General features: G+C 42.8%; 1 protein-coding gene across 1 annotated transcript in view; it reads left to right on the plus strand.

Moving 5' to 3' along the window:
- The first annotated feature begins 1360 nt into the window (after positions 1–1360).
- The window catches only part of HEXB (hexosaminidase B (beta polypeptide)), a 60979-nt gene continuing 47465 nt past the window's right edge, over positions 1361–14874 (plus strand). The window contains exons 1-2 of the mRNA XM_006901435.1: positions 1361–1605; positions 13991–14136. Coding sequence (XP_006901497.1) covers positions 1361–1605; positions 13991–14136 — 391 coding nt within the window. The remainder of the gene's footprint in view (positions 1606–13990; positions 14137–14874) is intronic.

Genomic DNA, 14874 nt, shown 5'->3' on the forward strand with positions numbered 1-14874 from the left:
ATTTATAAAAGTTCATAGGGTTTTCCACTACCAATCTTTCTACTTTGTTTCCAATTTATGCATTCCATTTACCAATTAATGAATCTTGAGTGCATGTTTTTCAGACTGCAAAAGTTAGCAGAACTCAATTTCTTAATCTTTGACTTTAGCTTTTGGTGCTTATATTTGAATATGGATAGTATCCTATCACTTGGAGCATTATACTTCAGCATAGATGTTGAAATTGTCCTTTTTACTATGAATGCAATTTTTAATTCCCAGAATGTATATCATGACTGCCTGAGTCAAAGTGGCACTCAGGAGATTAGGAGACATATTGCCCTGGGAAAGTCTGCAGTCATTATCAATCAATGATGTCTTTGACTACTGAGATGTTCCTGATTTAGGCCGTGGACTTCCCACTTACTTGCTATGCATCTGAGAGTGTGACGTGCAGAAAGATAATGGAAGAAATGTTGTTGCCTTTGAACTGTGGCCTTGGAGCAAAGTACTGAATATACCATTGACTGCCAAAAACCAAACAGATATTTCTGGGAGAAAGTGCAGCCTGAGCGCTCTTTGGAGGCAAAGATGGCAGGGCTTCATCTCTCACAGTTTGGGCTTTCTACTAGCAAAAGCTATTCCTTGGAAAGGGACATCATGTTTGGAAAGGTCAGAAGAAACGGAGACCTTCAACCAGATGGATTGACACAATGACTGCAGCTTTAGACTCAAACACGTCAGAGATGCTGAGGGCGGCACAGAATAAGACAGGGTCCAGGGAGGCTATGAGTTGAGGAGTCGTCATTGTCAACTTGACGACACCTAACAACAACGACTTCTATTTCACTGAAGCCAGTCGCTGTTACAAGCAGGAATGATAATCTGGCACTGGGTCAGCATCCCCACGTTTTGTTTTTGTTTGTTTTTAGTTTGTCCACTCTGTGTTTGTGGTTAAGGAGCCCTGACGGTGGCGTACTGCTTTACGTATTGGGCCTACTAAGGGAAAAGTGCCTGATCGGAATTCAGCTGCTCCAAGGGAGAAACAGGGGCAGTTGCTTCTCTTAAGTATTTACTGACACAATGGACAGTCGCCAGGAGTGGAATGGACTCCACGCACTGAGTTTGCTATTCTGAGCTTCGTTGTAGATTTCAGCTACGACGAAGGAAAAGTTCTTGGCTTGCAGGAGAATTGGCTTGCATTGGAGTTTTGCATGCAAGGGGCCACTGTGGGGAAGTGGAGGTGGCTTTGGGGCGGAGAGACAGCCCAGGGCGGGGCCGGCCTCGCTGTCATCTGACTCGTGATTCTGGCGGGGCGGAGCCGAGAAGTCAAGTACCAGAGGCCGAAGGACGTTCACACCGGGCAGAGCGGAGAGAGGCCATGCAGCTGCTACCTCTGTCGCCGCGCCCTGCGCGCGCGCTGTGCCTGCTGCTCGGCGTGCTCGTGCTGCTGGCGCCCGTGCTGGTGGCGCAGGCCTCGGACGCCGTGGCCCTGTGGCCCCTGCCGCTCTCCGTGACTATGACCCCGCGCCTGCTCTACCTCTCGCCCGGCAATTTCCACTTCAGCCACGGCCCCAATTCCACGGCCGGCTCTGCCTGCATCATCCTGCAGGAGGCTTTCCGGAGGTGAGCGTTCCCCGAGGGGCGGCCGGTGGGGCCTGGGACCCGGGCGGCCGGGGCGGCAGAAGCAGGCCACCCCCAAGACTTTGCACCGCCCGCGCAGGGCGACGGGGAGGGATGCCCGGGCGTCTGCACACTCCTACAAGCACCCAGTTTAGCACCACTTTACCTGTCTGTCTTAGGGCAGTCTGGGAGCCTGACCAAAGCCACAGGTCTGGAAAATGTCAGAGCCTCCTCGAACCTCTACTGGCTAGAACCCACCCCGCCGCCGCAGCTCCTCTCCCCCAGAGAGCACCCCTGGGTGCGCCGCCGCTCTGCTGAGGATGCAGGGCGCTGAGCGAAAGGAGTGGGTAGCTAGAATCCGCGGCTTTGTTAGTGAGATGGATGTGGGGGTTCCGCTTTCGACAAGCTGGGGAAGAGGGGGGCTGGGAGAGTGGCAGCTACCTCATTTGAACAGCGTTCTGAAAGTAAGACGCGTACATTTGGCACGACTCAGACAAGTCCTTCGAAGAGGACCGACTCAGATCATTGCCGTCTCTTCGGAACCAGTTCATAGCTGACCTTCCAGCGGGTTTGCAGAAGCTCTAAGAAGCTGCGCTGCAGTCCCGAAGGCTCGCTGTTGGAGTCACTAGCCCCGGGCTATGGGTCAGTTCTGACCCGAGGGCACACAACAAAAAATCGCCTAAGAGGAGATAGCCCATCTTTCTCCCAGGGAGCAGCTGATGGGAATAACATGCCAGAGGCGCCACCTTTGGGTTAGGAGTGCAACTCCCTAAGAATGCCACTCCCAGGAATCCTGTTTTTAACTGTCATTTTTTTCCTCTCTCTGTCCCTACCTCTCTCTCTCTCTCTCTCTCTCTGCCTGTTGCCACCTGGTTGATTCTAACTCATGGTGACCCCATATTGTACAGTCAGGGGAATTGTCTAGTGGGGAAAAGAGCACAGCTGTAACTTTATTAAACATACAATATCCAGAGTAGGTTGCATTTGGAAAGATGTTTCAACATGCCGCTTGCTGTCACCTTTGTGCCAGACCTGTGTAGACAGGACTGCCCTGAGGGAGAATGTCCTCTGAAAATTTGTGATGTGGTGTTGGCTAAGCTGCAACTTGATACTCAATCCCTGTCTCTGTCCCTGACAGCACCAAATAGCTAGTGAGAAATTGCAAAAGCAACTTCAGAACATGTTCAGGTCCCAAGATAGACCTAGTCCTTAAGTATGGACGGAAGAGGACCAAGATGATGGCAGAATTGGCTGTTTGGCACAAGTCACAGGGATATTGTCACTTCTGGCATATCAGAATCACTACAGTCAGAGTAAAGAAATGATTCCAAAGTAGTTAGTTGATTTGGGTGATTGATAAGGATTTTTCAAAAAAAATATTTGAAGAACATTTAAAAGAATAGGGTGGCTGGAAGTAGAAATCTTAAAACAAAATAAAGCTTTGAGGCTCACTTTGTAAACTGAGGGGTTTGGTTTGGTTTGGTTTGGTGCCATACTGCTAAGAATAAAACTGAGTGGTTAGTAATATGCTGACGTGATATGGTTGTGATATGATTATGGCAAGAAAGCATGGTGAATTAACCACAGTAAGATACCAGGAGTTGAATCAGGTATGAGGTGATTTGAAAACAAGGATTGGCATTTCCTTGCTGTTGCAGGTAATTAGCTGAAAAATTTATGCAACTCACTCATAGTCTCTTTGTTAAGATACTTAATTATACCTTGCATTGTTAGGAAGCAGGCTAGGAAATATATTAGCCTTTATGGCTAAGACTTAAAAGCATCCAGGGAGTCTTCTAGGAATTGAGGACATCCCAGAGTAAAAGCACTTCTGGGATCAGCAGTGTTTAGAGGAAAAAAGTATAGGTACTTAATTTTTTTTTAAAGAAAATAAATACCAAGGATTAGTTAAACCGTAGTGTCTAAGGTAACTTTTTCTCTCAGCAACCAGTTTTTCTTCTTGTTAGGTGCCATTGAGTAAGTCTCCACTCATAGTGGCCAGTGCAAGGTCCTGTGCTAGCATCACAATCATGGCTAGATTTGAGTCCATTGCTGCAAATGGGCTCAAATAGTTGACAGTGTCAATTCACCTTATTAAAGTCTTCCTCTTTTTTCACTAACCTTTGCTTTTCCCAGTATAATATCCTTCAGAGTAGTTCCTCCTGATGATATGTCCAAAGTATGTAAGATGAAGTCTTGTCATCCTTATTTCTTTTTTTTTAAAATTATAATTATATTTTATTAATTTTCATAAACATTTACAGAGATTTTGGGCTTCCACTCATTCATTGTTGCATTATTCTCTCTACCCTCCTCCCAGTTTGTTCTTGTCCAAATGCCACAGTGCTTGTCAAAGCCAGTTCTGATTAATCTTCTTTGTCAGTGTATCCTTTGCCATTCCCTATCACTCCTCCCTGAGAGAGACTTCACCCTGAGTCATAAGGAAAAGGGGACGGCGTATTCTCTTAGCTACTTCCTGCTGAAAAGGGACGCTGTGGGTTTCAGGGTGAAGATCTTCTCTCACTACTCTAAAGGGCCCCTTTGGCAGTAGGAAACACATAGACTATTATGGAGATTGATTTTGGAATTCAGATGCACTCTTATTGATTGTGCTTGGCTGTACATGTACATATCCTTGAAGATGTATCATGGGGGTGTTGCAACCTAGAAGACACAAATTTGACTAACAAGTTATAAGTACATGAGTCCAAAAATTATGGAAAAGTAAAAGAAAAGATTCTTTCATTGTTTTATAAACCCTCCCCCAGGTCCCCTCCACCATGCAGCCCTCGCTCTAGTCTCCTGTGATTGTCATCCTTATTTCTAAAGAACATTCTTGCCATCACTTCTTCTCAAATACGTTTATTGGTTCTAGTAATCAATGACTAGCTAATATTTAATGTTTGAATTTCTAAGTCTGAGGGCTGTTAATGGTTAATTGCCTTAGATCTCAGGTAAATGCTTAAGAAACATTTCAATGTAACTGCAGTGATTTATGGATTCTATCTAGCATCTGTTATTAAAATGTGGAGGATATTACAAAAACTCTCAAGGTGACTTCATAAAAGACTTTATTCCAAAGCTTAAGAATTTCTGGTAATTTATCATTAATAAACATAATATCGTGGAAGGACGAGTGGCGTCCACTTCCATAACAGCTTGTCTCCGGAAACCCTATGAACTTGGAGAGAGGATGAAAGGCACCCAAGTGTCAAGGACTCTCCTTCATAGGGTCACTATGAGTCGCCTGCGACTCGACGGCACTTAACAACAACAACAACAACAAACATAATATCGTTTGCTTGCTGGAAAAAAAAAATAGTAACATACCCAGAGTTTAAGCCCAAAGTTAAATTAGTGCTAACACCGCCAAAAAAATGACCCTATCAAGTCATACAGCTTTAATGAAGACTTAGAGACACAGAGTCCAGAAGTGGGCACAAGGCAGACAGGTGGCTTAGTGTGGGCTGGATGTGCTCTTTTATATATATGTTCCAGGAAGCAAAACATCAAAGCACAGATGGTTTCTTGAGATAAAGACATGACCTGTTGAGCTCTGGTGGCCTAGTGGCAAAACACTGCACTGCAATCCCAGAGGTGAGCAGTTCAAATTCACCAGATGCTCTGCTGGAGAAAGAGGGGCAATCTCCTCCTGTACCAGTCAGATCTGATTTGACGGTACACACACACAAAAGAATTAAAATAAAATAAATAAAAAAAGAGGTGGCCTAAGGGCTTGGTCATCTTGACACACTTCAACTTAATGACCTTAACATGCCTCTGGCTAATTTCTTAGAAAATTCTGAGGTAACTGGAGGATGACGGACATGGAACACAGAGCATAGTTCCTGAATGGTTCTAAATCATGTGGTTCCAAATCATTTGGAACAATATGCTTTTTATTTCTGCTTTAAAAATAGGGCTTACCACATGATCAACACGTTGCTATGGGCTCAGAACCACCTCAAGACTGTCCTCTGGTCTTCTGAGGTGGTAAATCACATGGGAGGTTACTCATGGATTTGAACTGCTGGAGAGGCAAAGGAAGCCTTTGGATTGACAACACGACTCCCTCTGGACTAGACCCCAAGGCTCCCTCCACCGCACACTAGTAACTAGTTTTTATTGTAATTTTAAATTAATGAATAGTTTTTCACTCCTTCACTTCCTGGAATGCCAAATTGGCCAAAATAACTTGTACAACACTGCCTGGGAGTCCTTTGTGTTTTCTATTCAAACTTTCATCTCGTTGGCCAAGGACTTTTTATTTGGACAAACTAGCTCCCAACGGTGGCCTAGTGGTGAGAGACAGCATTTCAGTCCCAAAAGTATGTGGTTCGAATCCACCAACTGCTCTATGGAAGATGGATAGCTAATCCCCTCCCATGTGATTTACTGCCTGTGAAAACCAGCTGGAGGGTAGGCTATGGTTTGCTTCCCACTCGAGAGCACACAGTAACTAGCAGCCAACTTAGAGAGCTCTGTGGTATAGTCTGCAGGGGGTATTCAAACCCAAAGGCTGTGTGTGCTTTTGGTAGTTCAAATCCACTAGCAGCCCACAGAAGAAAGATGATAAATCTCCTCCCAGGCAATTTGGCTGAAGAGTCAGCTATGAGTCGGTTATGACTCAACTTGGCAATGTCAGCACCTAATTTAGATCACAGAGGTTGCCATGCTGTTGTTGTTATGTGCCATCGAGTAGCCTGCGACTCATAGCGACCCTATGGACAACAGCCCTAAACTCTGCCCTATCCTGCGCCAATCTCACTGTCTTCAACACACCTACCTCTATCATCCCTAGTCATTGTCCAGCTCTCTGATGCATAGCAAGTGATTGCAAAGACCATGGCATGTACCAGGTGCACCTTAGTCTCCAAAATGACATCCTTGCACTTCAGTACTTTAGAGAGGTCACTAACTGCAGACTTCCCCATTGCAAAACGTCTTTTAATTTCCTGACTGCTGGTGCCAAGAGTGTTGATTATGGAGCCAAGCAAACCAAAACTGAACAATCTCAATCTCTTCACCATCCATTATGATGCTGCCAGTCAGCCCAGTGGTGATATTGAGCCTCAGTCCATACTGAAGACTGCAGTCCCTGACTTTGCAAGCAAGTGCTTCAGGTCCTCCTCAGTTTCAGTAAGTAGGGTTGTGTCATCTGCATAACGCAGATTGTTGATGATTCTTCCTCCAATGCTGATGCTGCACCTTAATTTCCTTTTGAATCGGTAAAGATTTCCCTATGTGAAGAGATCTCAGCAACTCCATTCTGACTTCCTTGGTGATTAACTTGCATTCAGTTCCAAATCCATCAAAACTTTCTTCCCTTGTTTCTCTGAAAAACACAAGACATTTTAATGTGCTGGTAGCATATATAAATATCTTCCTTGAACAATAGCTGGAGTATACCTTTGGGTTGAGTACAACTCATAGTGACCCTAACAACAGATCTCAGCCTTGCCCTATCCTGTGCCATCTTCATCTCAGCTACACTACACTACAGCCCATTGCTACAATCACTGTGTCAACCCATTTGTTGAGGGCCTTCCCTTTCCTTGCTGACCTTCCATCTTTCTGAGCCTGATGTCTTTCTCCAACGACTAGCCTCTCCTAACAACATACCCAAAGTAAGTGAGAGATGAAGTTTCATCATCCTGCTCTCTAAGGAGCATCTTCCCTGTATTTTCTCCAAGACATATTTGATTGTTCCCTTGGCATTCCATGAGATATTCAGCACTTTTCTCCAGCACCACAGTTCAAAGGCATAGATTCTTCTTCTGTTGTCTTTATTCACTAACTCTCAGATGCATAGCAAGTAATTGGAAAAGCCCATGGCTTGGATAAGGCACCCTGATATTCTTGTTCTTCAACACTTTGGAGAGGTCTCTGGCTGCAGATTTTCTCAGTGCAACACATCTTTTAATTTCCTGACTGTTGGTACCAAGGTTGTTTATTGTGGATCCAAGTAAGTTTAAATCCTTGGCAATTTCTATCTTTTCTCCACTTATCATGATGCTATCTATTGGCCAGTGGTGAGGATTTTTGTTTTCTTAATTTTGCAATACAATCTATTGTGAAGTCTATAGTAATTGTTCTTTTGCAATAATCAGTTTAAGTCCTCCTCACTTTAAGCAAGGAAGCTTGTGTTATTTGTGTAACACAGGTTGTTGATGAGACTTCCTCCCATCCTGATGCCACATTCTTTTTCATAAAGCCCAGTTTATCAAATGATTTCTTCAGCATAACAATTAAACAGGTATGGAGAAAGGAGACAGCTCTGATGCACAATTTTTCTTAATGTTAAGCCATGTAGTGTTCCTTGCTCTGTTTGGACATTAGCTTCCTGGTTTAGGCATAGGTTTCATATGAGCACAATTAAGTGTTCTGAGATTCTCATTCTTCTCAATGTTAGCCACAATTTATTATTATTCACACAGTCAAATGTCTTTACATAGTTAATAAGACACACGTATATATCCTTCTGGTACTTTCTGCTTTTAGCCAAGATCCATTTGTCATCAGCAATGATATATCACTGGTGCCATGGCATCTTCTAAACCTAGCTTGTATTTCTAGTAGTTCTTTGTTGATGTACTGTTCTAGCCGTTTTAAAATAATCTTCAGCAAGAATTTGCTGGCATACAGTTGGTTTTTTTTTTTTTTAGTAAGCAAAAAAAAAATTTATTAAGGCAAAAAGATATCTTATTAGGGCTCTAGAACTTTCCAGTCACTATCTTGCTGATGGTATTATTGATATTGTTTGATAATTTCTACATTCTGTTGAATCACCTTTTTTGAGATTGAGAACAAATATAGATCTAGACTGTTGGCCATGTAACTGTCTTTCATATTATTTTGGCATAGTCTGGTGAGCACATCCAGGGCTACATCTATTTGTTGAAACATGTCAGGTGGTATCCCATCAACTCCGGGCACCTTAGTTTTTCTAGTTCCTTCTGTGCAGCTTGAACTTCTTCCTTCCTCACCATCAGTTCTTGATCATATGCAACTTCCCGAAATGGTTCTGTGTCAGTCAGCTCATTTTGGTAGAGCAACTCCTTTCTTTGGTACAGTGTATTCCTCCCATCTTCATTTCTTCCACCATCATTCACAGTTTTGCCAATGACAATCCTCCGTAGTGCATATTGAGGCTTAAATTTCTCTTTTAGTTCTTTAGTCTTTGTTTTTGAACTCTAGCTCTTTGCACATATTATTTCAATACTTTGATCCTTTGTTGCTTTTATTGGGTTTCAGAGCGACCCTATGAACAACAGATTTGAACCCTGTCCTATCCTGTGCCATCCTCACCATCTCCGACATCCTTGAGCCTCTTGTTGCAGTCATGTGTTTATCTGGCAGGTTGAGGGTCTTCTCCTTTGCCATCCTTCTACCTTTCCAAGCATGATGTCCCTTTCCAAGGAATAACTCTCCTAACAACATGCCCAAAGTATGTGAGATGAAGATTCACCATCCTTGCCTCCAAGGAGCACTCTAGTTGCGCTTCTCCAAGACATAACCGTTTGTTCTCTTGGCAGTCCATGAGATATTCAGTACTGTTCTCTAACAACACAGCTCAAAGGCATCAATTCTTCTTCTGTCATCCTTAGTCAATATCCAGCTCTCTGATGCATAGCAAGAATTGCAAAGACCATGGCCTGGATCAGGTATACCTTAGTCTCCAGACTGACATTGTTCCTCTTCAACATTTTTGAGAGGTCTCTGAGAGCAGCCTTTCCTTCTGAGCATTTGCCTTTGGATTTCTTGACTGCTAGAGCCGAGAGTATTGATTGTGGGACCAAGCTAGCTAAAATTGTTAACAACCTCAATCACTTCTCCATCTGTCATGATGCTGCCAATGAGCCCAGTGGTGAGAATCTTTGTCTTCTTGATTGTTCAATTCATACCAAAGACTGCAGTACTTGACCTTCTGCAGCAAATGCTTCACATCCACATAAATTTCAGCAAGCAAGGTTGTATCATCTGTGTATTGTAGGTTGTTCATGAGTCTTCCTCAAATCCTGATGCCACATTCCTCCTCATAAAGTCCAGCCTTTCAAAGGATCTGTTCCACAAATAGATTAAAAAGGTATAGAGACAAGATGCATCCCTGACTCACGTCTTTCCTGATTTTGAACCTTGTGGTAGTCCCTTGCTCTATTCTGAGGTCAGCTTCCTGATCCAAGTGTAGATTTGTGACCCATACAGTCAAATGTCTTTTCATAGTCAATGAAACACAATAGACATTCCTTTGGTATTCTTTACTTTCAGCCAAGATCCATCTGATGTTGGTGATAATGTCTCTGGTGCAAGGGTGTCTTCTAAATTTGGCCTGTATTTCTGGTAGTTCTCTGTTGATGTACTGTTCCAGTCATTTTTGGATTATCTTCAGCAGGATTTTGCTTGCGTGTGGTATCAGTGATGTTGTTTGATAATTTCGAACTCTGCCGGTTCACTCTTTATTGGAACAGGAATAAATATTGATCTCTTCCAGTCAGTTTGTCAGGTAGTTGTCCTTTAGATTTCTTGGCACAACTTGGTGAGTACATCCAGGACAGCATTTGTCTGTTGAAACCTGTCAACTGATAGTGCATTCCTGGGGCCTTGCTATTTGCCAATTCCTTTGGAGCAACTTGAACTTCCTCCTTCATCACCATTGCCTCTTGATTTTATGCTGTTTTATGAAATTATTCTCTGTCAGCCAATTATTTTTGGTACAGCGGCTTCATATATTACTTCCATCTTCTTTTAATGCTTCCTGGATCATTCAATATCTTTCCCATAGCATCCTTAAGTATTGTAACTTGAGGGTTGAATTTGTTCTTCGGTTCCTTCAGCTTAAGAAATGCTGAGAGGATTCAGCTCTTTTGTTTTTTCTGACTACAGCTCTTTACACTTTTCATTATAATACTTTGCTTTGTCTTCTCAAGCTACCCTTAGAAATCTTCTGTTCAGCTCCTTAACTTCTTAATTTCTTGCCTTGCTTCTAGGCCCTGTAGTGCAATATTTAGTCTCTACTGACATCCATCTTGGTCTTTCTTCCTCCTCTGCCTTTACAATGACCTCTTCCTTTCTTCATTAATTATATTCTTAATATTCTCCCAAAGCTCATCTGATATTTATTCATTAGTGTCCAAGGCCTCAAACCGGTTCCTCAGCTGATTTTTAAATTCAGATTGGTTAGAGGTCAAACTTTGGTTTTTGTGGATTTTATTTTTTTAGCTTCAGTGAATTTGCATGTGAGTAGTTGATCTGATTCCTGCATGTACCATCAAGTGAAGTTCATGTGTATAGTAACCATTTATGTTTCTTATAAAAGGTATTTGCAATGAACAAATCGTTGATTGTACAAAATTCTTTCATTCTATATGCAGCCTCATTTCTGTTATCAAGTTCATGCTTTCCAACTACTGATCCTTCTTCCCTGCATCTATCTGAATGATAGTGGTATTAACCAGACTTGCTCACTCACAACTCTGTGTTTCAGGATAGGTCTAGAAATGACTTTTTAAACTATAAATGTGACCTAATTTTTCCTCATCATTTCATCTCTAGTATAGTAGATCGTGTGATGATTGTCTGACTCAAAATGTCCCATGCCAATCCATCCCATTTTACCAATGCTCCGTATGTCAATATTTATGCATTTCATTTCTTTCTTAACAATGTCTAATTTTCCTACATTTATATTTCTCGCGTTCCATGTTCCAATCACTACTGTCTGCTTACAGCTGTTCCTCCTGGGTTGTGTTTCCCAATAGGAAGGCTCCGCCTTTGGTGACATATCTGTTCATCTACTCTGTTTTGCTCAATTGTGCATCGGATTTTCAAAGGCTTCTTATCTCAGAAGTGGATGACCAATCTGTCTTCCTAGTCTGTCTTAATTTGGATTCTCAGCTTCAGAACAATATCTGATAGACAAGCATATTACCAAAAGGAGAAGATGAAGGACACATTTCTATTACAGAAGTAACAAATATATTCAATATCAGTCCTCCACTTTGGCAAGTGTGTATTTGGTCCCATACTTTCCTCTGGGCTGTACGAGGAGGAATGTGGCATCAGGATTAGTGGAAGAGTCATCAACAACCTGCATTATGCAGATGACACAACCCTGCTTGCTGAAACTGAGGAGGACCTGAAGCGCTTGCTGCAGAAAGTCAAGGACTACAACCTCCTATATGGATTGAAGCTCAACATCAAGAAAACAAAGATTCTCACCACTGGGCTAATTGGCAGCATCAGTATGGATGGTGGAGAGGTTGAGATAGTTAACAGTTTTAGTTTACTTGGTTCCACAGTAAACACTCTTGGTAACAGCAGCCAGGAAATCAGGAGACAAATTGCCTTGGGAAAGTCAGCTATGAGGGACCTCTCAAGAGTACTGAAGAGCAATGACATCAGGCTGGAGACTAAGTTGTGGCTTATCCAGGCTAGTCTTCGCAATTATGTGCTATGCATCGGAGAGTTTGACAGTGAATAGGGATGATAGAAAGAGAATTGATACTTTTGAGCTGTGGTACTGGAGAAGAGTGTTGAATATACCATGGACTGCTAGGAGAACAAACATTTTTGTCCCGGAGAGGATGAAGCCGGAATGCTCCTTGGAGTCAAGGATTCTGAAGCTTTGTCTGACATACTTTGGGCATGTTGCAAGGAGGGACTGGTCCTTGGAGAGGGACATCATGTTTGGGAGAGTGGAGGGACAGGACAGGAGAGAAAGACCCTTGGTGAGATGGATCAATTCTGTGGTTGGGGTGGTAGGAATGAGTGTGTTTGAGATGGCGAGGTTGGCACAGGATAGAGCGGCTTTTAGGGCTCTTGTAAATAGGGTCTCTCTGAGCCGCAAGCGACTCAATGGCACATAACAACAACCTTCCCTGCACCCCTTACCCCTTGCTTTGACCAGCCAACACGTCCCTCCCCCCCAGCCAACCCTTGATATGATAGTCCAGGCCTTGAGTCAATTCCACGATGTCTCATGCCTTGCCCTGCTGCTGGTCTTCCAGAGACTGCCAAAGTAACAAACAGATATTTTGGAGAAAGTGCTATTTCATCTTGCATACTTTAGGCATGTTGTTAGTTCTTTGAGCACAGTCCTTGGAAAAACTATAATCATGTTTGGTGGAGAGTCAGCAAAAGAACAGGAGACTCTTGATGAGATGGATTGACCCAGTGACTGTATCAGTGTCCTCAAGTATGTCAGAAGGATGCCACAGGACAGGACAAAGTGTGATTTGAAGTCGATTCAATGGCACTTAACAACAACTCACTTACCAGAATTGGCTCAAACACCCAAGAAAGATGGATCACTATGTTTGGTTTGATGACTGAGTTGTGCCAGGACTGGGGATGTGAAGATGGCTTTTATAATTCTCCAGCCTGGAGCCCCATCCCCCAGAGACTGATTCTATAGGTCTGGGTATCGCTGTTTTCCAGAAGATCTAGGCTGAGAGACTAGTTGAGCTGTTGTTGGGCGTATGGATATGGGGAGTTAATGTCAGTCAGTATTCACAAAGCAAAACCTGCTGCTGCCGAGTCAGTCCCATTGCAGCAACGCTGTAGGACAGAGTAGAACTGCTCCGTGGGGTTTCCAAGCTCTGGTTGTGTAGTCTGTAGTGTTTTGTACTGCCAACCCAAAGGCCTCACATTGCTAGCAGTTTGAATTTACCAAGTTTCCACTGGAGAGAGATAGATAGTCCCCTCCTATTAAGACTGACAGCCTCACAAACTCAAGGGAGGATTGCTATGAGTAGGAATCGACTTGAAGTCTGTGAATTTAGTTTGAGTTTTAAAATCTTTGTCCTTCAGAGGGGCTAGTACCAACCTTTTGCTAAAAGGCCACTTACCGACTGCACCATCTCAAGTCCTTGCAAAGTCCACTACCACTTTTGTTGTTGTTGTTAGGTGCCATAGATTCGAGTGAGTCATAGTGACCCTATGAACAACAGATCTGAACCCTGTTTGACCCTGTGCCGTCCTCACACTTCCTGACACATTAGAGCCCATTGCCGCAGTCACCATGTCAGTCACCTGGTAAAGGATCTTCCTCTCTCTCGCCGACCCTCCACCCTTCCGAGTATCATGTTCCTCTCTAAGGAACAGCCCCTCCTAGTGACACGCCTAAAGTATGTTCATCATCCTTGCCTCCAAAGAACACTCCGGTTACATCCTCTCCAAGACATATCTGTTTGTTCTCTTGGCCGTCCATGGGATGTTCAGGATTCTTCTCCAACACCACAGCCCAAAGACGTCATTTCTTTTTCTGTCATCTTTGTTAATTGTCCAGCTCTCAGATGAAAAACAAGTGATTGTGAAGACCATGGCCTGGATCTACCACATAGATATTTAAAACTTGCCCTAAAATGTCTAAAAATTTCCTTTCACACAGATACTATGAGTATATTTTCGGTTTCCACAAGCAGTACCAAAGCCAAGTTAGATTTCAGCCTGGAAGAGAGTTACAGCAACTTCTTGTCACTGTTGTCCTCGACTCGGAATGCAACTCTTTCCCCAACAACGCTTCAGATGAGTCATGTGAGTACCTGTGTAATGAATGTGCATTCTATTCAAAGCTGATTATCACAGACTTGCATGCCGGCAACAGTTTCTAGGCCATGAAGGTTTTGGTCAGTGAGTTTCTTATTCCTGTTTTTAAATTAGGGAGCTCTGGTGGCCTAGTGGTTAGGGAGATATGCTGCCAACCCAAAAGGAAAGGGGTTTGAACCCACGAGCTGCTCTGAGGGATAAAGATGGGCAATCTTATAGCCTCTAAACTTAGTTGAAGGTCAGCTGTGGGTTGCTTATGACTGGCTGGTACATAACATAACATAACATAACATAACATAACATAACATAACATAACAACATAACAACATAACATAACATAACAACATCATAGAACATAAACATAACATAACAGCATAACACACATAATATTAGACTGAGGTAATTCTGCAATGTGATTTTTGTATTGTGCTTTATTCCAAACAGCAAAACATTACAAACATTTCTGTATTTCACTGCTCTCTGATATCACTTTTAATTGCTGAGTAATGTTTTAGCACCATATGAATGTGCCTTAATGGCTAATCCCTTACTTTTGAGCATCTAAATGATCTCTCAACAACTGTCACCTTTGAAGACATCTATGCTTCTATCCATGACCTACATTTAGAATGAACTGAATTTTTTTAATATATTTTAATTTATTTGTTTTTCAATGAACATCTACAGAGATTTTGGAATTCCATTCATTCATTGTTGCGCCCTTCT

This window comes from Elephantulus edwardii, unplaced genomic scaffold (assembly GCF_000299155.1).
Source record: "Elephantulus edwardii isolate Elephantulus edwardi_28Jun2011 unplaced genomic scaffold, EleEdw1.0 scaffold00326, whole genome shotgun sequence".
Lineage (NCBI taxonomy): Eukaryota > Metazoa > Chordata > Mammalia > Macroscelidea > Macroscelididae > Elephantulus > Elephantulus edwardii.